Genomic DNA, 25,248 nt, shown 5'->3' on the forward strand with positions numbered 1-25,248 from the left:
GAATCCCACGTCGGGCTCCCGGTGCATGGAGCCTGCTTCTTCCTCTGCCTATGTCTCTGCCTCTCTCTCTCTCTCTCTCTCTCTCTGTGTGACTATCATAAAAAAAAAAAAAATTTTAAAAAAAGAAAGGGAGAGTGTCAGGCAGCCTCAAGCCTCTGCCCCATGTTGTCCTCCAACCAGTGTTAAGATTGAATATATATGAAAGTTGGGGATCTGGAAACTGATTCAATTAAAACCATCCATATACTATGAGGGTAATCCATACATCAGTTTGGAGATACCATTAACTACTCCGACACTTCCCAAACTCACTTAGGAAATTGCTAGCATGTTCTTGATTCATCTAGACAAGAGTAGTTTGCATAAACTATTCAATATAAATGCAGGCATAAGTATGCTTTTACCTTCAGCATATTTTAAGAGAGAAATAGGTATTGGGGGTATTTCATCTACAGAATCAGTTGAAGTGGATACTGTCATTGATTTATCTAGAACAAATAAGAGCTATTATATGCTACATAAGTTATAAATGCTCTCAATATTACTCCATCATAAGGTCATTATGGTTACAACTTACCCTCTTATAAATTAGAATCGTTGGCTGATTTTATGCTGATTGGAATGGAACTAATCAGAATTCAACTAATCAGAACTTGGCAAAATCCTAACACACATGGGTCACACACACATACACACAGATGTTGTTTTATACTTGTCTGTTAGGACACACAAAGTCACTCATTGGGGATGGCTTCCAAATTTGGGGGGCTTAATACAATAAAGATTTATTTCTTGCTCATACTACATGTCCAGAGGGGGTTTGTGGGAGAGGTTCTGTCACACAAAGTCACTCAGGGATCTAGGCTGATGGATGCTTCTCCATCTTGTAGCTTCAGCATCTGGATTACGTGGCAGAAGAAAGAAACAGGAACTTCACACAAGGCCTTTCATCACCTCAAACTTGAAGTGACACATATCATTTCTACTTAAAATTCATTGCTCAGAACTAGTCCAGTAGTGTGTCCAAATACAGAGTGTTTGAGAAGTAGACTCTTCCATGTGCACAGAAGGGGAGGAAAACAGAATATTATTGAGATTAAATCATTGAAGAAGCTGATGTAGGTGTTACTTTATAACAAGTGTTAGTCATCTTGGGAAAGAATTATTACCAAGGTTTGGTGATAAATAATAGAGCAATACAGTTATATTCATTGCAAAAAAATGATTATAGAAACAGGATTGAGCATGAGAACAGAAAATTTGAATCTGATAATAGAAAAAGGCAAAGCTGGCAAACTGAAAGAATGAAACTTGTCTTCAAATGTAACTTTGACCTGAGATCTCTCTAGTAGATAGAGCTAGATCTTCAGGGTCATATGAAGAGATGGTTGTGAGTGTCCTGTCACACTTGAAAACTCTGCCAGGTTTTTTTTTTTTTTTTTTTTTTTCTGCCAGGTTTTTGATTCTACCTGGCTCTACCTGGTTGTTGAATGGAAGTCATTTGGCACGTTCATGATAGTCACCATTAAGAAGATATCCTTTTTGTGGGCCATGAAAGCCCTTTGACTTTGCTTTGTCTAAGTTGTTACCTAGATGTGTCATGGAGCATTGACCTGTAATGGTGATAATATTAGTTATAACTTCTTCATCTCCTGGGACCGGGAAAACTACTTTCCAGCAATTTAGAAGAAAGAGTGACTAAGCCAGGTCTTGTTATAGGAAATTTGGGTTTACTTCCTAAGAATGTAAATATTTGGAATTATTCTTATCTGTGTAGCTTATACTGGTATTCTTGCAGATTTAGTACAGGGATGGGACTGCCTCAGGTTGACCCAAGTGTGTAGCCATAAAAGATCCCTAGCATCTAGTCATAATAGAGGACCATCTTTAAAAAAGATGTCTTAGGGAACAAACATCCCCTCCCCATTTTTTTTGGTCTAATAAAGTACCTTTCTCCCAAATGCCAGGCGAAGGGTTACCTGGTCTATATCAAGAACCAAAAATTTTCAAGGCTTTGAGAACTCGAGCCTAACATGATTTGTGATCTCGGAGGGAAGCAAGGTGGAAATTAATGCCATGGAATTACAAGAAGGATAGATGAAAGTGACAATTCAGGAAAGAATGATTCAGAGCACAGATATGAACTGAACCATTATCCACAGGTAAGAAGGAGAAAGACCAGGAGTCATGGAGAAATGACATTATGGATTGAATGCCAGCTGAAATATCAAAGGAAAGGTGAAATCATATTTCGGGAGTTATATTAATGAGAGACTGTGGATCGAACAAGAGACTTGATAGCTGCTTTCTGATGGCCAGGGAAAGAACCATGTTTTAAAGATAGTAGCGTACTTAGGATGCATTTAAGGAATGATGGAGAAGAAAACATTTATAAAGTTGGTTAGAGGGGGAAAGTTCTGGAACGTCTATTTAAGAGAACATTTTACAGTTTAGTTTGAAAAGTATTTTTTAAGGGATGCCTGGGTGGCTGAGCGGTTGAGTGTCTGTCTTTGGCTCAGGCTGTGATCCTGGAGACCCGGGATTGAGTCCCATGTCGGGCTCCTTGTATGGAGCCTGCTTCTCCCTCTGCCTGTGTCTCTGCCTCTCTCTCTCTCTCTCTCTCTCGGTCTCATAAATGAGTAAATAAAATCTTAAAAAAAAAAGAAAAACATTTTTTTGGGATGCTTGGGTAGCTCAGCAGTTGAGCATCTGCCTTCGGCTCACTCAGGGCCTGATCCCCACCAGGGATCGAGTCCTGCGTCAGGTTCCCCGCGAGGAGTCTGCTTCTCCCTCTGCCTAGTCTCTGCCTCTCTCTCTCTGTCTCTCATAAACAAATAAAATCTTTTTTTAAAAAAAAAAATAAACATTTTCTTGGACCCAAAATAGTAAAACACCTAGGAATAAACCTAACAAAGAGGTGAAAGACCTATACTCTGAAAACTATAAAACACTGATGAGAGAAATTGAAGATGACACAAAGAAATGGAAAGATATTCTATGCCCATGGATTGGAAGAACAAATATTGTTAAAATGTCTATACTACCCAGAAGCACCTGGCTGGCTCAGTTGGAGGAGCATGCGACTCTTGATCTCAGGGTCATGATTTTGAGCCCTCAATACTTAAATAAATAAAACTTAAAAAAAGTCTATACTATCCAAAGCAATCTACACATTTAATGTAATCCCCATCAAAATACCAACACCATTTTTCATAGAACTAGAAAAGACAATCCTAAAATTTCTATGGAACCATAAGAGATCCCAAATAGCCAGAGCTATCTTGAAAAAGAAAAGCAAAGGTAGAGTCATCACAATTCCAGACTTTAAGTTGTATTACGAAGCTATAGTAATCAAAAGAGTAGGTACTGGCACAAAAATAGACACATAGATCAATAGAACAGAATAGGAAGCCAGAAATGAACCATAACTATATGGTCAATTAATCTTTAACAAAGCGGGAAAGAAGATCCAATGGGAAAAAGAATGTCTCTTCAACAAATGGCATTGGGAAAGCTGGACAGCAACATGCAAAAGAACAAAACTGGACTATTTTCTTACAACATACACAAAAATAAATTCAAAATTGGTGAAAGACCCAAATGTGAGACCTGAAGCCATAAAAATCCAACAAGAGAGCACAAGTAATAACTTCTCTGGCATCAGCCATAGCAACTTTTTTTCTAGGTGGGTCCCCCAAGGCAAGGAAAACAAAAAGAAAAATAAACTATTGGGAGTACATCAAAATAAAAAGCTTCTGCACAGCAAGGAAACAATCAGCAAAACCAAAAGGCAACCTTATGGAATAAAAGAAGATATTTGCAAATGACATATCCAGTAAAAGGGTTAGTACCTAAAATATATAAAGAACTTTTACAATTTAACACTCAAAAACAAATAATCACATTAAAAATGGGCAGAAGACATGAGCAGACATTTCTTCAAAGAAGACATTCAGATGGCCAACAGACACATGAAAAGATGCTCATAATCACTTATCATCAGGGAAATGCAAATCAAAACTACAATGAGCTATCACCTTGCACCTGTCAGAATGGCTAAAATCAACAATACAAGAAACAACAGGTGAGGATATGAAGAAAAAGGAATCCTCATGCTCTGTTGGTGGGAAGGCAAACTGGTGCAGCCACTATGGAAAACGGTATGGTGGTTCCTCGAAAAATTAAAAATAGAACTCCCCTATGATACAGCAATCACATTACTAGGTATTTACCCAAAGAACACAAAAACACTGATTCAAAGGAATATAAGTACTTCTATGTTTGTAGAAGCATTATTTACAATAACCTAGATATGGAAGCAGCCTAAGTGTCGATTGATGAATGGATAAAGAAGATGTGGTATTTATATATAACAGAATATTATTCAGCCATAAAAAAGAATGAAATCTTGCCATTTGCAGAGACATGGATCTAACTGGAGAGTAGTAAGCTAAGCAAAGTAAGTTAGAGAAAGACAAATACCATATGATCTCACTCATATGTGGAATATAAGAAGCAAAACAAATAAGCAAAGGGAAAAAAATAAATAGATGAAACAAGAAATAGACTCAACTACGGAGAACAAACTGATGGTTATCAGTGATGGTTATCACAGGAGAGGCGGGCAGGGGGTGATGGGGATTAAGGAGGGCATTCGTTGTGATGAGTACCAGGTGATGTATGGAAGTCTTGAATCAGTATATTGTACACCTGAAACTAATATTACACTGTATTTTAACTGGAATTAAAATGAAAACTTAAGATTAAATTTCAAAAAATTAAAAAAGAAAAGAAAAACATTTTCTATCTAGCACCAGGGAATACTTTTGGAATTGGCCTGGAACAGTTAAGAAGCTAAAGAGGTAGAGAGGCTGGATAGCAGAATGCGCTTGTGTGGTTTAAAATTAGGTGTGGCCAAAGTACTTAACTTCTTCAAGTATTTAATTTCTTTAATATAAAAACTGGGGATAATGTTTAACCCATAGAGATGTTACAAGTGTGAGGTTGAATATTGAGGGAAAGAAGCACCTTCTATAGTCCAGCAACAGTGCTGGACTTATTTGCCACTCATTTAAGTCTTAGCATCTGCCCATAAGTTTCATTTGATAAATGAACTGAGGGGGCAAGGAGGGAGAGAGAAGGGTTGCCCAAGTTGTAGCAACTAGTAAATGTTGGACTTGAGATGAAATGAGAATGGGTGCAGGAACTTAGTCTAAGTTAAGGTACTACGTGAGTTAAGTGGTGGTCTTCCAAAATATGTGTCCGCATCCTAATTCCCTGAACCTGTGAATGTTACCTTATTTGGAAAAATGGTCTTTGTGGATGTAATTAACTGAAGGATCCTGAAATGGAACATCATCCCGGATTGTCCAGTGAGTCAATGATAAATGTCCTCGTAAGTGTGAGGCAGAGGAGGATTTGCAGCCAGGAGAAGGGGAGGCAATGCGACCACAGAGACAGAGATTGGAGTGATGTGGTCACAAGTCAAGGAATGCCAATAGCCACTGGAAGCTGGAAGAGGCAAAGAATGGATGGTCCCCTGGAAACCCTGAAGGGAGCATGACCCTGCTGGGGTTTTTTTGACTTCTAGCCTTCAAACCCGAGAGAATAAATTTCTGTTGTTTTAATCCACCATTTAATGGTAATTTTTATTTTTTTTATTTTTTTTTTAAATTTTATTTTATTTATTTATGATAGGCACACAGTGAGAGAGAGAGAGAGAGAGAGAGAGGCAGAGACATAGGCAGAGGGAGAAGCAGGCTCCATGCACCGGGAGCCCGACGTGGGATTCGATCCCGGGTCTCCAGGATCGTGCCCTGGGCCAAAGGCAGGCGCTAAACCGCTGCGCCACCCAGGGATCCCCATTTAATGGTAATTTTTAAAAAGGATTTTATTTAGAGACACAGTGAGAGAGGCAGGCAGAGACATAGGCAGAAGGAGAAGCAGGCTCCATGCAGGGAGCCTGATGTGGGACTTGATCCTGGGACCGTGGGATCACGCCCCAAGCCGAAGGCAGATGCTCAACCCCTGAGCCACCCAAGCGTCCCTAGTGGTAATTTTTTATGGCATCCCTAGGACTTTAATACCTGTGGGAATGGCTACTACCCTGTGATGGCCCTTGAGCACCTCAGAGGTGGACACAATATTGGACTGGCTCTGAGACTTGACTCAGGGCGTTCCTTCTGAGGAAGGAACATCAGCAGGTCATCCCTATGAAACCAACTTTCTCAGGGCTTTGAAAACTAATTAAGAAAATTGTTTTAATGACTTAGCTTTTCTTTTGGTATCAGTTTCTCTTTGCAAGGAACCGTAAGAGATGAGGCCATTTGGCTCCATATTGCAGATGGGGCAGAGGGGGAATGGGCGGCTGATGTGACTTGCTGAGGTAGAAAGAGAGTGCCATAATTTGAACTCACACAGGGTATTAATTCTCTGCCAAGACGGCCAGTCCCCAGGATCAGGCCATTGACCATCTTGCTGCTTTCTGCCTTTGGGTGTGAAGTGTTGTTGAAAGTAACAAGGGTGGGTGTATTACTACAACGTTTTCCTAATATGTGAGGCTGCTGTAGGATGAGAATTGAATTCCCCCTACACTCCATTCACTCTGGCCTCCTGTTGGGATTGAAACTGTGGCTGAACTTCCAGGAGAGCTCTCCTTAAATGCAATATGTAAAGACAACCCAGTGGGTTAGTAGATATCTGCTTTGTCCTGTGGCTTCTAGATAAGTAGGTGAGGAAGAGTGAGTTCAATGTGATGTTGGGAAGAACTCTGCCAGTAGAGGTTCTTCCATACTGGCATGGGTTGTGAAGGCAGCAAGGTTGTTAGGGGTCTCTCAGAAGGAAGGAAGGGGCCCCTCTACACCCTCTTCAGCTCTGTCTCTGACTTGTGAGTGGGGTGAGTTTTCCTGAAGCTGTCCATCCCACTCCATTTTAGTTCCAGTACCTGACTGGTTTTATGTAGTAGAGTGGATTGTACACAGCCTCTGGATTTGCATGGACTTGGGTTCAAATCCCAATTTTACCATTTACTGACTACCCAATCTTGGGCAAGAAAGTTAATCTCTTAGCTTGTCTTATATTTTTAAATGGGGGTGGTAAGTCTCTTTGGCAGGACTGTGGTAAAGTCACATATCAGACACTTGACAGTCTTTCTTATGGAGATGAAGGATGATAACACAAGCCTTAATGAGTGCAGTACAGAAGCCTTGCCTGAGTTGTTAATTCCCCCAAGCGCCTTTGAGAGGTAGGTTCCATTGTTAGTTCCATTTTGTAGAAAGTAAAGTCAGGTGTCCACATTCCCACAGCCTAGAGCACAGAGAGCCTGATTTTGTGCTTGGCCTGTCTCCAAGGACGAGGCTCTTAACTGTGGTTAAAGTGCCTGTCATAGAACCTGACACTCACTAAGTGTTATTAAGTGATGGTAATCAGTACGAATTCAACAATATATATCAAGGGCACCTATGTGTCAGGCACTACCTATTATTTACTCATGAAAACATCCAGGCACATGACCTGGGAAATGCTGGGATGCATCAATTAGGTTTGATTGAGGAAGATGTACCCCTATGAGTGACACGGTGGAAGGGATTGGTTGTAGGGCTGAGACTGTACCCAGTGATGGGGCTGAAGTGGCTATAGGTCAGCAGGGCCAGAAGTCTGGAAGAAAAGCCAGATGCAGGGTGGGAGAGCATGAGATCAAGACAAAACCCCTAAAGACAATTGCAATTTTTATTTTTATTTTTCTCTCGCCACTTCCAACCTTGACTTTTTTTTTTGTTTTGTTTTTGTTTTTGTTTTTTTAAAGTTTATTTAAGTAATCTCTACACCCAATATGGGGCTTGAACTCACAACCCTGAGATCATGAGCCACATGATATTTCAACTGAGCCAGCCAGGTGTCCCATGAGCTATGTTTTTAAGATAGAAAAAACATGTTTGTAAGTGGAGTCATTAATGATAGCAATTAACATTTACATAGTACTACATGCCCAAGAGGTATCTAAAAGTCATATGTGTATATTTCTATATTCAATCCTCATAACAACCTTATGAGGTAAGCACCACATATATCTTGTTATAATGGATGGGAATACTAAGGCTCAGAGCACTACTTGCCCAAGGTCCAGAGCAGTAACTTAGTAGCAAATGGCAGAACCAGAATTCAGATCCAGGCAGTCAATACCTGAGACCATGACCTTAACCACTAAACTGTAATAAATGTTGCAGAGAAAGAAAAATGTCCCTGAACTTGGGGTAGGGAAGAGGGTACAGGGACTCTCCCTACTTTAATCCCACCTCCACATAGCAGGTCAAGCAAATGGTCATCAGACAAATGGGCAGAACCTTTATTTCCTAACCCACTCCTTGGATCTCTGTCAGAATAAAGAACAGAGGCACAATAGGTAGAATGCCAAGTAAACCCTTCTTAAGCAATCCAGAACCCAGCTGAGACCGCACACCTGTACTCTTCATAGCAGTCCCTTTTCACACACCAGACAGAAGGGGAAGCCCGACAGGGAGGCCCGCTTGTGCAGATTCAGGTCTTGTTGGGGATGTTGAGCAGTTACAAGAGGCTCTTCAGAGAAGGTAAAGCCATTCTTAGATAGTCATGCCTGGAAAATAGCTTGCTCCGCAGATCTTCAGGACCAAGTGTCTCGAACCCTTCTTCGGGGTCGTGGGCCACAGCTGGAGCTCGATGTGGGGCCCAGGCCAGGGGGTGCTCCTGGAGGCTGGTAGCCACATTCATTGGGGTCTAGGGGGTCCCGGCTAAGCAGTACCCACACTGCAGGTACATGGCGGCGCACTGTGAGGGGATCCAGGCCCGTGTCAGGTGAGATTGGCACCCAGCTATCTTCAGTCTGCAGGAAGCGCAGCTTGGTAAGCTGGTGCAGGCCTGGTACACGTCGCTTGACAATCTCAGCACAGCTCACCGCCTTCCCTGCGGCCCGGCCAGAACCTGAGAACACCACATGCCGTGCACTACCACCCTCCAATCGACCCAGTGCCAGGCCCAGAAGGTTGCGGATTTTGCTGCCATCTCGGACCCGCATCTCCAGGGTATCAGGAGGTAGCTGCGGCATTGGAGAAGGTGCTGGGAGTTCCACAGAGCCAGCTTTCCGATAGTGCTCCATCCCACTTGCTGTGGTGTCTGGACTTCACGGCCCACGCCCGGGCTGCGCACGCCTCCAAGTCGATCTGGAGCCAAGATGGCGCGCAGCAACCTTGACTTTTTAAAAAAGATTTATTTATTTATTTATTTATTTATTTATTTATTTATTTATTTATTTATTTATTTATGAAAGAGTGAGAGCACATGAGCAGGGGAGGTGAGGGACAGGGAGAAGCAGACTCGTCTGCTAAGCAGGGATCCTGATGTGGGGCTCGATCCTGGGACTCTGGGATTGTGATCTGAGCTGAAGGCAGAGGCTTCACTGATTGAGCCACTCAGGTGTCCTCCAACCTTGACTTTGGAACCAAAAGAAACCTTTACCATGGACCTGGACATAAGCTGTGCTCCAGCCTCAGAATAGCTGAAGGGGAAGATCTGGCAGGAGCTGGGGAAGCTGTGGACCACGCCAACAGGGAAAGCCTCCAGATGGGTTGCAAAGTGTTGCAAGTTTGAAGCGGCCGCCGTAGTCGTGCACTGACCTTCATAGCATGAGAGCTGCAGCTTCACTTCTACCCTCCAAATACTCCACAAATATCTGTGATGGGCCATCCGGACCTGGAACCGAGCAGGGACGGTAATGCTGGGAAATACAGTTCCAGCTCGGTCAAGTTGGCCCCAATACAAAGCCCCTGTGTGGACGCCGCTTTGGTTCCAAGGCACTGCTGTTTGCAGCCCTGTTGAGGTAAAGAGGGTAACCTTTGGAAGGCACACTGCAGCAGAGCCTTCTGACTCACCTCTTCCCTGGCAGCCTGGCTTTCAAAGCCTTGGGTCAGACAGACAAAAAAAGAGTAATTCACCTGTGATCCCACCTGCCAAAGAAAGCTATTGACAACATTTTGGTGTGAACCCTGTATTGTCTTTTTCCTAGTTTAAACATACACCTGTCTTTAGAAGAAAAATGGAATCATAGCATACATGGTATGTTACAACCTGTTTTTCTTTTAGTGTAAATAATCTTTCCCCATGTTATTAACATTCCTTAATATCGTTCCCATCTGTGTTAGGATTTCATGGTGTGAATATACCTCATGTATCTATAAAGTGGTTAATAGCATAGACTCTGAAGACAGAGTGCTGGGGTTCAGATCCTAGGTCTTCTGATCTTTACTACCCATGAAAACGGGCAAATCAGTTAGCCTTCTGTGTTCTCAGTACAGTTCACCTGTAAAGTGGGGATAATAGTACTTCCTTTCTAGGGTTGTTCTGAAGAACAGATTCTTTTTTTATATGTGGGTGACCTCTCAATGATATTTAACCTACCCTTTAAGTGGAATTTTTAGGTTGTTTCCAAGCTTTTTACTTCTTCATATATGCCACAATGAGCAAATTTAGTGTACTCTGAATTCCTTCCAAAGGAAATATTTGTGGTCATATTAGGAAATCTTTTCCAGAGTGAATCACGCGCTCAACATACATTGAAGTGTCCATAGGTATGGAGCATTATGCTATACATAAAGAAAAAGGAACACAGTTCTCTTCCTTAAGACATTCAAAAGGTAGTGGGGGTGGAGACAAGGCACATTCATATACAAACACAATACTATGCAGAAACATACCATCACACAGGCGGAGTGGCACTATGCAGGCAGAAGAACTATGACAGAGAGGAGCCCCTTTCGCTGGAGAATCAGATCACGCAGTCAGAGAGCAAGAAAGACTTCAACTGCCGCCCCCACCACCTCCCAAATCCTCAAATCAGAACTCAGAATGATTTCCGTTGTCATGTTGAGAATTTGTTACCTCAAAAGAGAGCACCAAGGGCTGTGTTCCCAAGTTAGAAGCCGAGATAGGGTATACAACGCAAGACCAAATATTCAGGAAATACCTTTTTCTGGAAAGGAAAGAACACATTTCACAGCTGAAAAGAGAAGTGAAAAATGAAACTAAAGGAGCATGAAGGTAATATTTACTTGCTAGGTTTATACAGTGCCTACCTTTAGAAAAGCCTGGCTATAAATCTAGCATGTAGCACCCTAGCACACATACATTCTGTTCTGTTATCGTGCCCTGAATTCTCAGAAGTACATTTTGTGGTCATTTTACTGTCATGTAAACTCTTCATCCTTCTACCCACTCCAGAGATCGCCTTCAGACATCCCCTCCAAGAGTGGATGTTTGGAGTCAGACACTCCTGGGCTAAACCCAAGCTCCACAGTTTTCCTGCTGGGTGACCCTGGACAAATAACTTAAGTCTCTAAATCTCAGTTTCCACATCTATAAAACGGAGATACTAGCAATAACAGCTTCTTTTAGGGCTGCAATGAGGATCATATGAGTAAGGCCTGTAAAGCACTTACCACAGTGCACATCCCTCAGTGGTGTTAGCTATTATTTTTTCTGTGATACAGTGTGTATAGGGGATGGAAACCAATTTCAATATTAAACAAATAACCAGGTACGTAGGCCTATGAGACACAGGACTATAATGCATCCAAAAGCTAAACAGAAGAGATATCTGGATTTGTGTCATTTCTAATTTTCTCTATTAGGTTGAAAATTCAGTATGAAAACACCAGAATGGGGATGCCTGGGTGGCTCAGCGGTTGAGTGGCTCCCTTTCACTCAGGGTGTCATCCTGGATTCCTGGGATCAAGTTCCACATAGGGCTCCCTGCAGGAAGCCTGCTTCCTCCCTCTGCCTGTGTCTCTGCTTCTTTCTCCATCTCTCATGAATAAATAAGTAAAATCTTATAAAAAAAAAAAAAACACAAAACACCAGAATGGTAAAGAAGTCAGATTTCTCTTGTAACCAACAAAATCTGGACTATTTCTAAATCTAGACTGCTTTTCTAAAGGTAGGCACTTGTATAATCTAGAAGGATGAAGATGACCGATAAATCTTCATGCCTTTCCCAGGGGCATTTACATTTTCAACTGGAGCCAAAACCCTTGGCCAGAGGACTGAAGATGGAGTGGTGAGGTGTCAGGTATCAAGCAGGGGACAGAAGGAGGCATTTTGATGCAGTGAATTATAGCTCTCCTAAACCATCTCAAGTACTCACTCACTCACTCATTCATTCATTGACATCTATTTATGAAGTAATTGCTGTCTGCCAGACATTGTTCTATGCACTGGAGATACAATGGAATAAAATAGACAAAGATCCCTGTCCTGGTGGGTTTCACATTTTAGTGGGGCATCCAGACAATGAATAATACAATTGATGAATGACTAGGCTATGTAGTATGTTAGAGATTAAATACTATATAAAGAGAGCAGCGCCATGGCGGTTGGCAAGAACAAGCACCTTACGAAAGGCAGCAAAAAAAGGAGCCAAGAAGAAAGTGGTTGATCCATTTTCTAAGAAAGATTGATATGATGTGAAAGCACCAGCTATGTTCAATATAAGAAATATTGGAAAAATACTAGTCACAAGAACTCAAGGAACCAAAATTGCATCTGATGGTCTCAAGGGTCGCGTTTTTGAAGTGAGCCTTGCTGATCTGCAGAATAATGAAGTTGCATTTAGAAAATTCAAGCTAATTACTGAGGATGTGCAGGGCAAAAACTGCCTGACTAATTTCCATGGCATGAATCTTACCTGTTACAAAATGTGCTCCATGGTCAAAAAATGGCAGACCATGATTGAAGCTCAAGTTGATGTAAAGGCTACCGATGGTTATTTGCTTTGTCTATTTTGTGTTGGTTTTGCTAAAAAACACAGTAATCAGATTTGGAAGACCTCTTATGCTCAGCACCAACAGGTCTGCCAAATTTGGAAAAAAAAATGATGGAAATCATGACCCGAGAGGTGCAGGCAAATGACTTGAAAGAAGTGGTCAATAAATTGATTCCAGACAGCATTGGAAAAGGTATAGAAAAAGCTTGTCAGTCTATTTATCCACTCCATGATGTCTTCATTAGAAGAGTAAAAATGCTGAAGAAGCCCAAATTAGAATCGGGAAAACTCATGGAGCTTCATGGTGAAAGTAGTAGTTCTGGAAAAGCTACTGGGAATGAGACCTGTGCTAAAGTTGAGCAAGCTGATGGATATGAACCACCAGTCCAAGAGTCTGTTTAAAATTCAGACATTTAATGGAGACAAATAAAAAAAAAATCTTATTTGGGAAAAAAAAACATGTAAAAAGTAGAGAAAAGGGGGAGACTGGCAGTAGGTGGGGTGTGGGCAGGTTGCAGTACTAAATATGGCAGTTAGGATGAGCCTCATTGAGAAAGTGACATTTGTCCAAAGTCTTGAAGGAAGTGAGGGAGTTCACCAAGAGAACATCTAAGGAAAGAGTGTTCCTTGGTGGGGACAGCTTGAACAAAGGGGTCAGTGTGTGTGTGTGTGTGTGTGTGTGTGAGAGAGAGAGAGAGAGAGAGACAGAGAGACAGAGAGAGACACACAGAGAGAAGATGGGGTGGGGGAAGGGGGTTAGAGATCATTCCTGTAGTGCTTGGGGAATACCAAGGAGGCTGGTATGGCTGGGAGAGCTGTCGGAGACAAAAGGTGTACACAGCTGTTCATGTGAGTCCTTCTAGGCTATTCTAAGGACCTTGGCTTTTACTAAGTGAAATGAGAACCACTAGAGGGTTTGGGGCGGAGGAGTGCAGTGATGTGACGTTTTAAATGGATCACTGTGACTGCTGTATCGGGAATATACCAAAGGTGGGGAGGGGAAGGTACACCAGCAAGATCAGCTACTGCAGAAACTCAAGGTGAAGGATGATGTCAGCTCAGACCTGGGGAGCAGCCAGCAGGGGAGAAACTGAGAACCCCGCTCCCCGCGCGCGCACCCCGACGCGGCTGCCACATTGTGGATATACCTGAGGGTAGAACTAAAGGGATGTCAAGAATGACTCTAGGTGTTTGGCCCCAACAACCAAGATGGGAAAGGCTGTGCGAGGAGCAGGTTTTGCACAGAACAGAAGGAATTCCGTGCTTGGATATGTAAAATTTGAGGAGTCCATCAGACTCCCAGGTGGAGACTGAGTCTGGCTGTGTGGCTTGGCACTCGGGAAGGGAGGTCTGTGCAGGCGATACGAATTCGGCATAGGCAGTTGCTTAGAGGCATGGGGACCCAAGGAATGAGTGTGGCTGGGAGGGAGGCGGTCTGAGGGCAGGGAGGTAAAGGTTTTCCCAGAGGGAACTGTAGGTCCCCTGCTAGGGCTGAGAAGGCCCATCCTAGAGCAGCCCGGGCCTGCAGGGGGTGCCCTGGAACTTGCTGTGGCCGCAGAGTGATGGAGAGAAATGTTTGCTTCTGCGGGAAGAGGAGGCCCTCCGTAGATTCCTCTGGGAGTGGCAGAAATAATTAAGAGAAGTAGGTAAGGATATCCCGGTAGCACGGGTGCGCGGCTGCCTCCAAGGGATGAGCAAACCTGGGTCTGCCCGTCTGTTCAGACATCGGGGCACCGCCGCCCAGCGAGGCCCCGCCTCTCCAGCCCTTCTGTCTCCCCTCCCCTCTCCATCCTCGCCGCTGCATGTCACTCCTACAACCGCGCTGATTAGAATTGATCAGACAGAATCGCGGAATCACAGCTCGTTTTGCTGTTTTGTTCGGTCACCCGATCCGCCAAGAGACTCCGGGGGTCGGGCAGGCTGTATCCCCCGTCCTGGAATTCCGCTCGGAGGCCTCGGGCCGCCGAGGACCCGCGAGGCTGGGGGCCGGGGGCGCGGGGTGTGTCGGCCTCCCCCGGCGCCCGCGCCCGCGCCCGCGCCCCCCGGGGCGCCCCGCGGCCCCTCGCCCCCGCCCCGCCCCCGCCCCCGCCCCCGCCCCCGCCCGCGGCCGCCTCGCCCCGCTCCCCTTGACGTCATGCGGGCAGCAGGCTGGCTTGCGCGGCGCGGCGCAGGGCCGGAGCGGGAGCTCAACTTCGGGCTCGCGTCGGCGCTGTGCGCCCCGTGCCGTGCGCCCGGCCCCTGGCTCCCCTGCTCCCCGGCTCCGGGCTCCGGGCTCCGGGCTCCGGGCTCCCGGCTCCGGGCTCCCGGCTCCCGGCTCCCCGCTCCCCGCTCCCCGCGCGCCGCCGCCGCCGCCACATCTGGAAGCGTTCAGCGCGTCTGCCTCCAGCGCGCCGGGCGGGCGCGGGCAGGGGAGGGCGCGGGCGCGGGCGCGGCGCGGCGGGGCTGGGCTGGGCTGGGCGGCGGGGAGCGCGGCGCTCTCTCGCGCGCCCGGTGTCTCCCTCTCCCCGCCTCTGCAGAAGCAGCTCCCTGCCAGAACGGCGCTCGGCGCGGCCCGGAGCGGCGGCGGCGCCTCTTCCTGCCGGCTCGCCCTCGGGACCCGCTGGACCTGCCCGGCGGGAGGGAGCTGCCGGGGCCGGGGGAGCGCGCGCCGCGGGCGGGCCGAGACGAGACGAGCCGGCCCCGCTGGCCCGGGCAGACCCCGCTGCCCCACTCCCCCCCTTCCCGCCTCTCCTCGCTCTGCCTCTCTCCATTTATTTTGTCAAATGGTGTAGCCGCCAGAGGTGCGGTGCTAAATTCTTGGAAGGGGCCCGGATGTACCGAGGATGCATTACAATTTCACAAAAGGAGGCACTAGTGGAGAGGAGCAGTTTTCGGTGTTCGATGCGATAATGGGAATCAGGTAATCGCCAAAGGGAAGAAGAAACACTGCAGATCCACGGCTTCCTCGAATTTTGCACGAAAGCCGCCGACCTCGGAGGAGGGATTAATCCAGACCCGCTTGGGGGTGTTTTGCCATTTCTTCCTCTTCGTGGCCGCTTCTCCTTTCAAACCAATTTTTGTTCAATGGTCAATGAGAACACGAGGATGTACATTCCGGAGGAAAACCACCAAGGTAAGGCTGGACCCCGCCGCCCCGCCGGGGCTCCCGCCGGGTCCGCCCGCCCTCGCCCGCCCTCGCCCGCCCTCGCCCGCCCTCGCCCGCGGCCCCCGGGCCGGTCCCTGCGGAGTGGCCCGGGGCTGCGTCCGCGGGGGGCGCGGGGCGGCGGGAGCGCGGGGGACCCGGGCCGGAGCCGCCCGCCAGCCCCAGCGGAAAAATCCCGCCCCTCCCCCGCCGTGCCCGGCTCCTCCAGAGCATGTGTTTCCTATGAATCTCCAGGCGAGGGGGAAAAGTTCCCCAAGTGTCTGCCGTGCCTCGCTTTCTCGCCGTCGCCTGGAAAGCCCGGCCGCCCGGCCGGCGGCGCGGGGCCGCGGGGCGGGGGAGGGCGCGGCGGCGCCGAGTCCCCGGGGCGGGGGTCCCTCGCCTCGCGCGGGGCGCGGCTGGCAGCGCGCGCGCACCCCACCCGCTCGGCCTCGGGCGTCCCGCTGGCTGCCGGCGCCCCTGCCCCTTCCCCCGGCCCCGCGGCGCGCTCCGGGATGCGGAGGGGAGTCTGCGCACCTCTCTCCTCCCCGGGCCCCTCTGTGTCCCTCGGCTCACCCCCACCCGCCTCTCTCCCGCCGCTGACCCCGAGCGCACCCACGCCGCGCGTGTTGGCACCCGCATGTGGGCTAGCACCTGAGGATGTAAGCCCCGAGGATGCGGGCGGCGTGTGGGCTCTGCTTTTTCATGGTCTAAGGAAATAATGAAAGGGTGTGCCGAGCTCACGAGGCTCCACACTATTGCCCAGTGTTTTCCCAGCGTCTCCAGCCTTGGCATCAAGTGTCACCAGCTCCCCCCAGTGAGGGGGAAAGGCTTTCAGGTAACTCCCCACTTCTTGGAAACTTTCTCCCCCCCCCCCCCCATATTAACAAGTTATTATGTTCGGGCCTCGCTCAGCAGCGCAGGTTATGATGGAGTGTGGAGGGATGGCCTGGCTGGAGCGCGGCAGCCTCCAGCTTCATCTCTGTCTTGTCTCCAAGGCTTTCTCGGTCTTTTTTGGGTGTAGCCTTCTCTTTTTCTCTCCCAGTTTCCCAAATCTGCCTGTTTACACTCTTCCTTTCCACTGCTTCCTCCTGAATACCTGTGGCTATTGGTCCTGTTACTTCCTGGGGTACTTGAAGTGGTTCCCTGAGGACCCCAGCCTGGTGGAAGGCTTGCCTCTGTGTTTCTTCTTCCCAGCCTCCTCCTCGTGCCCCCCTCCTCCAACATTTGGGCACAGAGCCCCTGTCCTTGAGAGCCACCTGCCTGGTCTCTGTCCATCGTGACACTGATCTGGGGGCTAGCCATCCCTCTGCTTTCCAGCTGGAGCGGCAGTGGGGGGGATTCTGACCTCCCGGTGAAAGAATTTTGTCAAGGGCCACGGGTTCTAGGGTGAGCCAGGGCTTTGCCGTAAGGACAGCTTCGGTCCCAGACTTTCTCTATGCCATGACCCATCCCTCACTTGTTCCCCTGACCCCTTCCTAGCAGATGGAGCAGTGGATGCAGTAGGAGTTGAGGATGAGAGACACAAAGGAAAGGGTGATATTTGTGAAGAGTGGGGATGGATGTCTCCCCTCCAGGTTCTCAACTCAGTGTGAGCAGCCTCAGAGAGGAGAGCTCAGTAGTATTTGTTGTCCTTGTTGTCACTAACAATGGCAGTATACGGTGGTAGGAATTATTATTCACATAACGATAATCTTCAGTAGTTTACTAGGTTCCCTCTTCACCTCCTTCCTTTCTTTTGCCCCTTTGTCCCCAGGAACCCCCTCCCCCCACCCCACACCTATCAGGGAGCAGATATTAAAAGTAGGAGCACTGACCCTGGAGAGGTTTGTGAGAAAGATGGAGGGACAGGAGCGGGTGAGCGGTGGCCAGGAGCTCTGCCTTTCCAGCAACATGCCAACAAACACTATGGCAACCTGAATTCCAGTTCTCTCCCTTGAAGCTGCAGTGATTATATAATTCACAGGAGCAATTTTGCCTCCCTTCCTGGATGCAGTTCTCAGGTGAAAGAGCACCAGGATCCCTGTCTCCTCCTCCATTTCCCATCCCCCTTTCCCTGGTCATTGGCATTGCCCGGGGCTTTTTGCAGGGAGGAGAGATGGCGGGTGATGGAGGTAGGGGAGGCAGACCTGGAAAAGCCTGAGTATTTACAAGGAAAGAGTGGCTGTGGTTTAATAACGGAAGGGGTGATGAAACATGATTGGGGGGTAGAGTTTCAGGAGAGAGAGAGAAGAGAAGCCAAGTGATTACCTCAGATCAGTGATGGTGCCCAACTAGAGTGGAGAACCGAAAAAGTTGCCAGTGCGAGGCTTTACATTCTTCTCTTCCTGACAGATTTGAGGCACTGAAGGCATTGGCCCTTCCCCCCACCCCCTGCCCCTCAGCGTGTGTGTGTGTGTGTGTGTGTGTGTGTGTGTGTGTGTGTGTGTGTGAGAGTTGGGGTGTGGGGACCAGTGGGTGCAGTGGAATAGCCTGAAGGTTCACTGAAGGACTGGCCTTTGACCCTGGGTTTCAGGCTGGGAGTGGCTCATGTGGGCCTCGCCTCACCTCTAGTGCCGTATCTGCTCTGGTACCCTGCCAGCCTCCCACTTTTCTCGGCTGATTTTCCATTGCAGGCTCCAGCTAGCAAATGAGTTTCTTAATAGTCAACCAGTTAGCAAATAAAACATCAGAATGTCCCTTATCTGCTGGAGACAAGGCAGAGGGGAGAAACATGTGTTCTGGGAGTGGAAGACACACTGTGCTTTTCTTTTAACTACTTAGCAATACAGCTGAATAGTAATCATCATAATAAAGTAATGATAATAATGATCACAGTTAACTCTCTTTACAAATGGTCATAGAACAATATCACTTGCATCTCAGCTTGTATAGGTTATAGAAAGCGTGACATTAGCTTCTCTTTCTCTGGATACTGGAGGGAGGAAACTGGAGAAAAGGCGATATTGAGGCTCAAATATCATTCCTGATATTGCTCTGATACTTTCCAGTGTATCAAAATACTACATAATAGACTATATTACAAGAACCAATTATCTGCTATATCCACAGAGCACACTAACAGTATTTAAATGTGTGCATGCGTGCGCCACAAACACACATGCACACACACTGAATAAGGAAAATATATTTTAGATTACACAAAAGATTAATGCACTTTGGGGAGAGGAGAGGAATATTGGTGATGCAGTCACCTAAGACCGGACGTTTCCACTTCATATTAAGTGGAGAACTGTTCTCTACTGGTAGATGTTTAGGTATAGTAGTTTGCAGATGAAATGGTGAGCCCTTAGTCCCTTCAGCCACCTCTCAGAGTTGAACTTGAACTCTCTCTGCAATTCTTTCTTTGACTAAACACTGCCCTAAGTGCCTTCTTCTATGTCTATAAGACCTTGGACGTATACTGAAGCATCCTGAATGGGAATTTCGAGGCCCCGCTAATCCTCATATCCTCTCTTCTAGCACTAGTCCTGCTCGTTCCAGGCCCCTGATACGTGACCCTGTGAATGCGTGTCCCGGTGATCGAATGATCCCCATGAACGAATGATCGCACTCAGAAAGACCTGAAGTGGATGTGCTTTCTGCCTCTCCCAGTAGGTGGCGCTCCAGGGCTTAGGAGTCAGGAAAGGGGCAGACATTAAAACCTCCCCTTGGGTTTGGTGAGGAAAGACATTGGGAGGGTTTGGAGAAAATTTCCTGTGTGCTGTGACTCTTTGATCATGCCTTCACCTGTGCCAGAGCCAAGAACCCCCAAGAGCAGTGCACGTTCCCATGCCACCACACACACCAGAGGATCCCCCCATCACTGACCTTGCACAGTCTGGATTTCTCCCACTCTTGCACACTCTCCCTCCTACTTCTGCTTACCTCTAGCACAGACAGCATCCTACTGAGCTTTGAGGGAGCCTTTTGGGCGATTAACCGAACTTGTTATGGCCGTATATTAATTTTCTCCCTGATTTACCCTTGATGGTTTAGTAACCAGAGAGGCTAGTAATTCCCAAGCCCAGTGGAGCATGAGGTGACCAGAAATTTGGGATTTGGAAACCCTGACCTATAGGGTTACAGAGCTGGCCAGCTCAAAGGCAAGAGACATTTTCCTAACTTTATTAGGGAAAAAAAACACACAAAAACAACTGGGTACACTTCACAGCTGATTTCTGTTTATGAGTCTGGTTGGGCTCCTGCTGGGTGATGGCAGAGAAGCTCTGGGGACCCAGGTTAGGCAGTAACTGAGATTTGTTCTAATTTCCAGTGATGTTTTGCAGCTCCTGGTGTTTTCTAGCCTTCCTTCCTTTGGCTTTCTCAGTTGTTGTGGCAGACTCTCTGAGGCCTCAAACCCTCGCCACCGTGTGGAGAAAGGGGAGATGAGTGCCCTGTAATGTCTTCTTCCTTTTCAGCAATGCTTCTTGCCTGGTGGGGCAGCTGTTTGGTATATGGTAGTGACAGGTCAACCCGTGGCGTCCCCACGCCTCCTTGCCGGACTCTGAAATCAGTGCTCAGCGTTCGGAAGCAGGAGACAATTTGATTTTCCCATGCAGACTCTAAAGAAAGTGGATAGATTGGGGGAAACACTGGAAGACCTAACAACAAGACAGATCAGCAAAATAATCACACTGCTTGAGTCTGTTTTCTGATCCGATGCATCCTCACTAATCCCTCAGTTAAAGTTGGGCACCATGGAGGAGAGCTGAAAGACTGATTAAAAAAAAAAAAAAAAAAAAAGACGGGCAGCCCGAGTGGCTCAGTGGTTTAGCGCCACTTTAGCCCAGGGCCTGGTCCCAGAGACCCGGGATCTTGTCCCACGTCGGGCTCCCTGCATGGAGCCTGCTTCTCCCTCTGCCTGTGTCTCTGCCTCGCTCTCTCTCTCTCTGTGTCTCTCATGAATAAATAAATAAAATTAAAAAAAAAAAAGACATGGGGAATTGTTTTGCAAAATATCAGGTGCTAAATATTTAGCAACATGAGTGCTAAGCATCCTGATAATGAAACAACACTTCCAGCCATGGCTGTCATTATTAAAATAATTTAGTAAACACCTGTTTACATGTACCTCAAGATTGGATACTGTATAAAACAAGTAAAAGTGACAGGATCCCTTGGGGAAAATGGAATGATTTTCAGTGCTGTTTCAAAGCTAGGCCCTTCGACTTTGACTGAAGCTGTGGCCGAAGGAGCAAAGTGGAGGGAGTCAGGCAATGAATGCGATTGTTTGAACCCGAAGGCTGGTACTCCGGGCGAGGTGGTCTGGCTGCCCTAATCCCCAGATGGGGTGCATGCATGTTCAAGAGCACGCCTGGAACACTGTAGCAGCCCTTGTTTCTTTCTCTGTGCTTTAGGAGCCCTTGGGGGCAGCTGCTCGTGTAAGAAGGGAAGCAGAGTGGAGTCTCGGGTTCCCAGGAGCCTTGGGACCCCCAAGAGTCTTGCTCTAGCCCAGGCAGTCGGCGGCGGCGCTGCCTCTGTGTGGGTGGAAGCCCAGGGGGGCCTTGTAAAGAGGCAGAGTTGTGAAGTGGCTGGGAGCATCAGGGAGCCGGTCTGGCAGGAAGAGGCCCAGATGACTGTGGGGGTGGGGGGGTGTTTGCCCCAGGGTGGGTTGTGTGGAGAATTTGGGGAACACAGTTACTACTTGTGGAACTGCATTAAATTCAGGTGGCGATTTAAGGGCCCTGAGGAGAACAGTTTGGGCCTGGAGCTCAAAAGTCAGAGATTGAAAATAGGCCCTTACTTCCCTAGGGACCAAGGGGATGAGAGGGATAGTAAATCTGGCTTGGAGCAGAGGACGAGGAAAGGGTGGGCTGACTGGCAAGAAGCCAAAACCTTTCAGTTCCTTCCCTCCCAAGCCAAACCATGGCTCTCCATGACATGTTTGCTTCAAAATGTCTTCCTGCTGCACCGTGTGTGAGAGAGAGAGAGACAGAAAGAGGGTGGAGGGTGGGGGTGGTTCTAGATTCCTGAACTTTGAAGCACATGTCAAACAGCCATAGAATAAGTATGTCTCTTTGGGAATTTACTTTCTAGGATGAGAGCATTTTTTTTTAAAGATTTTATTTATTTATTCATGAGAGACACACAGAGAGAGGCAGAGACACAGGCAGAAGGAGAAGCAGGATGAGCCTAATGCAGGACTCGATCCCGGGACCCCAGGATCACACCCTGATCTGAAGGCAGACGCTCAACCGCTGAGCCACCCAGGCGTCCCTAGGATGAGAGCATTTTAAGGAACCTTAGGACAAACTCTTTCAGTTGAGAAAATGGAGTCTCCCAGAGAGTCAGTCACTCAGGGAGGGCTGTGACAGAAAACAAGGTCTCCAGGCTCCTTTTGCTCCTGCCTTCTCTTGACCACACTTGGTATCTGTTAAACCCCGTGGGAGGGCATTGCTTCGTGTTTCTGGAAAACTGCTTTCTAAACCTTTCAACTTCCCCCCTTCTACCTCGCTCCAATCCCGCCTTGGTACTGGCTTAAAATCATTGCCGAGATGTTAGATTTGGAAGTAGAGTGGTGGTGGGGTGGGGTCTCTGTCACTGGAAAGGTTTAAAAATAACTTCTCAGACAGTAGAGTAAAAAGTTCATACAAGTCTGCGAGGAGCTGCAGTGAAATTCAGCTCACTGTGCTGTACACGGATGGAGCTCTGAGCTGTTTTTTTCTGTCCCGCTCGAGGCCACAGGGCAGGGGCAGGGTGGTGAGGGGTGAGGCTGTGCTGTAGCGCTCCCCTTGGCCAACTCTGGGCAGTTCCTGTCGTCGGGCCGGTAGGGGCAGTTGGCCAGGGCCGGGACACCCGTTGTCTGTAGGGTAGAAACCATGGGCACATTCAGGTCCCAGCTGGCCAGAGGACAGGCTGCCATGGACTCCATCTGACTTGGAAGAACAAAGGCTTCTCCAGGCTTCCTTGTCAGGGTCCCTCTTCCCAGGGGACATTTCAATAAGGAGCATGGGTTTAAATCCAGCACAGGGTAAAGAGTTCACCTAGGACCTGCCTCTGACGTTCCTGTCATCCGTGACGTGCTTGTTGGCTGCCTTGTTTGATGGATGCTCTTATATACGGAAAACTGGAAGGCCTTTGAGGCTGACTTGGTTTCTAGCTCTAAGACAGAGGCATGGGCTAGACTCACCCTTAGAGATGTGGCTTTTGAGATCCTGGAGTGTGGTGATAATCTGATGAAATAGTCACACTGCCAATTTGCCAGGGTGGGGATTCTTTTAATACACGTGGCAACACTCGGTATTGCCCACTTGAACCTAGCTAAAAAAAAAAAAAAAAAAAAAAAGATAATCTTGTGTCCTGTCTTTAGAGAACCACACCAAAACCCAGACAGTAAATGAATGTTCTTCCCAGATAGCCTGTGGGTAGAAACGTTGTCTTGATTACTCAATTAAGCCGTGTTTACTTTGTGACCATTCTGTCATGTTCAGTCACTTATATTGTTTGTGTCCTTCCAGAATAATCCACGTTGGGCTGAAACCTTTTAAAGATGTTAGTTTGCCAAAGTAAGAAAAATAAATAAAAGTAAATAAGTCTACAGCTAGAAAAATGACTGAGGTCACATTCTTTGACTCGATCTTTTTCTTTGAGAGTTTTGAAGGAATCAAGTCTTACATTTTTTTTTTTTTTTTTTTTTGTCTATAAAATGGAGATAAGAATCCTTAGCTGGTCAGCTTCACAGGGCAGCTGCGAGGCCCCATATGGCAGAATGAGTATAAATCTCTGTGTATCCAGAGATCCAGAGGATGTATCAATCATCCTCATCAGAAGGCAGACCACTAGGGTTTGAAAAAGCTGTGGCGTTAAACAACTTTCAGAGCATTTCAGACAACTTTGTAGGTGCTGTTGGATGGTGACACTATTCAGAATTTCAAGGATAAAAATATAAAACAAAAAGAAACAGAGTCTGAGGTGGTCTGGCTGATACCAGAATAATCAAGGAAGTGAAAAACTGGTCAAGATAGGCCTAGTATTTTGGTATTCTTTATAATTGTTGACCAGTGTGAGGCTAGTAGGATGCTAGGACTGTGGGATCATCCGGACTGCTGTTTCCAACTAGAGGATCAGGACCCAGGGACTCAGGACTTCCTTAGGCCCAGCAGCTGTCATCTTCTCCCACCCATGGCATGAGGCTCCTTGCCTTCAGCCTGAGGTCCAAAGCCAAACTGTTCAGAAGTCCTCTCATGGTCCAAATATCTGGAAATAGGACCACTAAGAACAGAAAGGACACCACCTGGGCAAACAAACTTCTCCTTGCTTTCTGGCATGAATTAGACTGCTGGGAAAGTAAAACTTTGCTTCATTTTTTTTTTTTTTTTTTTAACTTAGCTTCAAATATAAACCTTGGCTTTAGGGGGAAAAAAAAGATCTTTTTTTTTTTTTTTTTTTTAATATAGTAAAAGTGCTGGAGGTTTGTAGATAAAGAGAGGGGGAACAGTTCCATACAGCATTGAGACACTTACCACAACAGGAAAGGGTTTTAATTTCACATTTTAAGTGCCAGATTAGCTTTTAGTTTCCTAAAGCAAAAATAATCTCATCATTAAAAAGTGTGCTGGAAAATGTACATGTAAGTTTGCACTTTGGCCCCCTCTCCCCACCAGCCTCAGGTCCTGTGATCTGTGGAGCCATCCATGCTTTCATTTTTATTAAAAAAAAAAAAAGCTATATTGAAGTATAACTTCTTCCTTTTTATATTTTTGGAATGGGGCAGGAGTGAGCACTACTGCTTAATGAATGCCTAGTATCTCTCCAGCAATGTTCTTGGGGCTTCATCCACTTAGTATCATTTGTCCTTGTATCAGTCCATGAGTCAAGTTTGGATACTTTTCAGATGAGGAAACTGAGGACCAAGGATTGTGGCCAAGATCACCCAGACAGTATTGGAGTTGGGAATTACATCCAGTCTATTAGACTTTCAAAGCGTTTGTTCTTTCTTTCTCCACATGGGGAAAAGAAGAAGAACTCACTATCCATCCATTTTGGGGAAAAGCTGGTTACGTGTAGTAGATAAACAGGTGGACACTTGTTCTTTGGTGACTGCTATGTGGTCATTCTGCATGCCACTCCTCATAGTCCCAGTCTCTAGCTATTCGTTTGTGCTCATGGTTTCTAACTGGGCCCTCTCTGGTTCTTCAGATCCCTCTGTAGACCTTAAAGGAAGACCTGGAGATCTTGGCTTTGAGATGACCACTCCTTGGAGTGGCCTCACTTCACCACCCATTCTTAGAATGTTTTCTTAGGAATTCCCTCCTGGAAAATAGACAGTTTATATTCTCAAGATTCTGATGAGTTCAAGGGACCATCCTTGCCAGCTGAGTTGCTTGGACTTCATGATTGATTGATTTTTAAATAACTTCTT

General features: G+C 46.9%; 2 protein-coding genes and 1 pseudogene across 41 annotated transcripts in view; 2 read left to right on the top strand and 1 right to left on the bottom strand.

The window, feature by feature from the left end:
- The window catches only part of CACNA1C (calcium voltage-gated channel subunit alpha1 C), a 746,185-nt gene that overhangs the window by 77,776 nt on the left and 643,161 nt on the right, over positions 1-25,248 (top strand). For 7 of the 40 annotated variants that reach the window (XM_072799608.1, XM_072799602.1, XM_072799609.1 and 4 more), the window contains exon 1: positions 15,361-15,899. The exons of 21 other annotated variants lie outside the window; for them this stretch is intronic. In XM_072799608.1, coding sequence (XP_072655709.1) covers positions 15,851-15,899 — 49 coding nt within the window. In that variant the 5' untranslated portion in view covers positions 15,361-15,850. Of the gene's footprint in view, positions 1-15,358; positions 15,900-19,367; positions 19,499-25,248 lie in introns of those variants that run through there. 12 more of the 40 variants (XM_072799611.1, XM_072799603.1, XM_072799606.1 and 9 more) reach the window with 5 other exon arrangements.
- On the bottom strand, positions 8,321-11,867 carry LOC140617707 (ribonuclease P protein subunit p25-like protein). The gene has a single exon (XM_072799623.1). It carries the CDS (start codon positions 9,128-9,130, stop codon positions 8,639-8,641), a length of 492 nt encoding a protein of 163 aa, XP_072655724.1. The 5' UTR covers positions 9,131-11,867; the 3' UTR covers positions 8,321-8,638.
- LOC140616905 (small ribosomal subunit protein eS1-like) lies at positions 12,392-13,189 on the top strand (annotated as a pseudogene).

The sequence above is a fragment of the Canis lupus genome, chromosome 25 (genome assembly GCF_048164855.1).
Source record: "Canis lupus baileyi chromosome 25, mCanLup2.hap1, whole genome shotgun sequence".
NCBI lineage: Eukaryota > Metazoa > Chordata > Mammalia > Carnivora > Canidae > Canis > Canis lupus.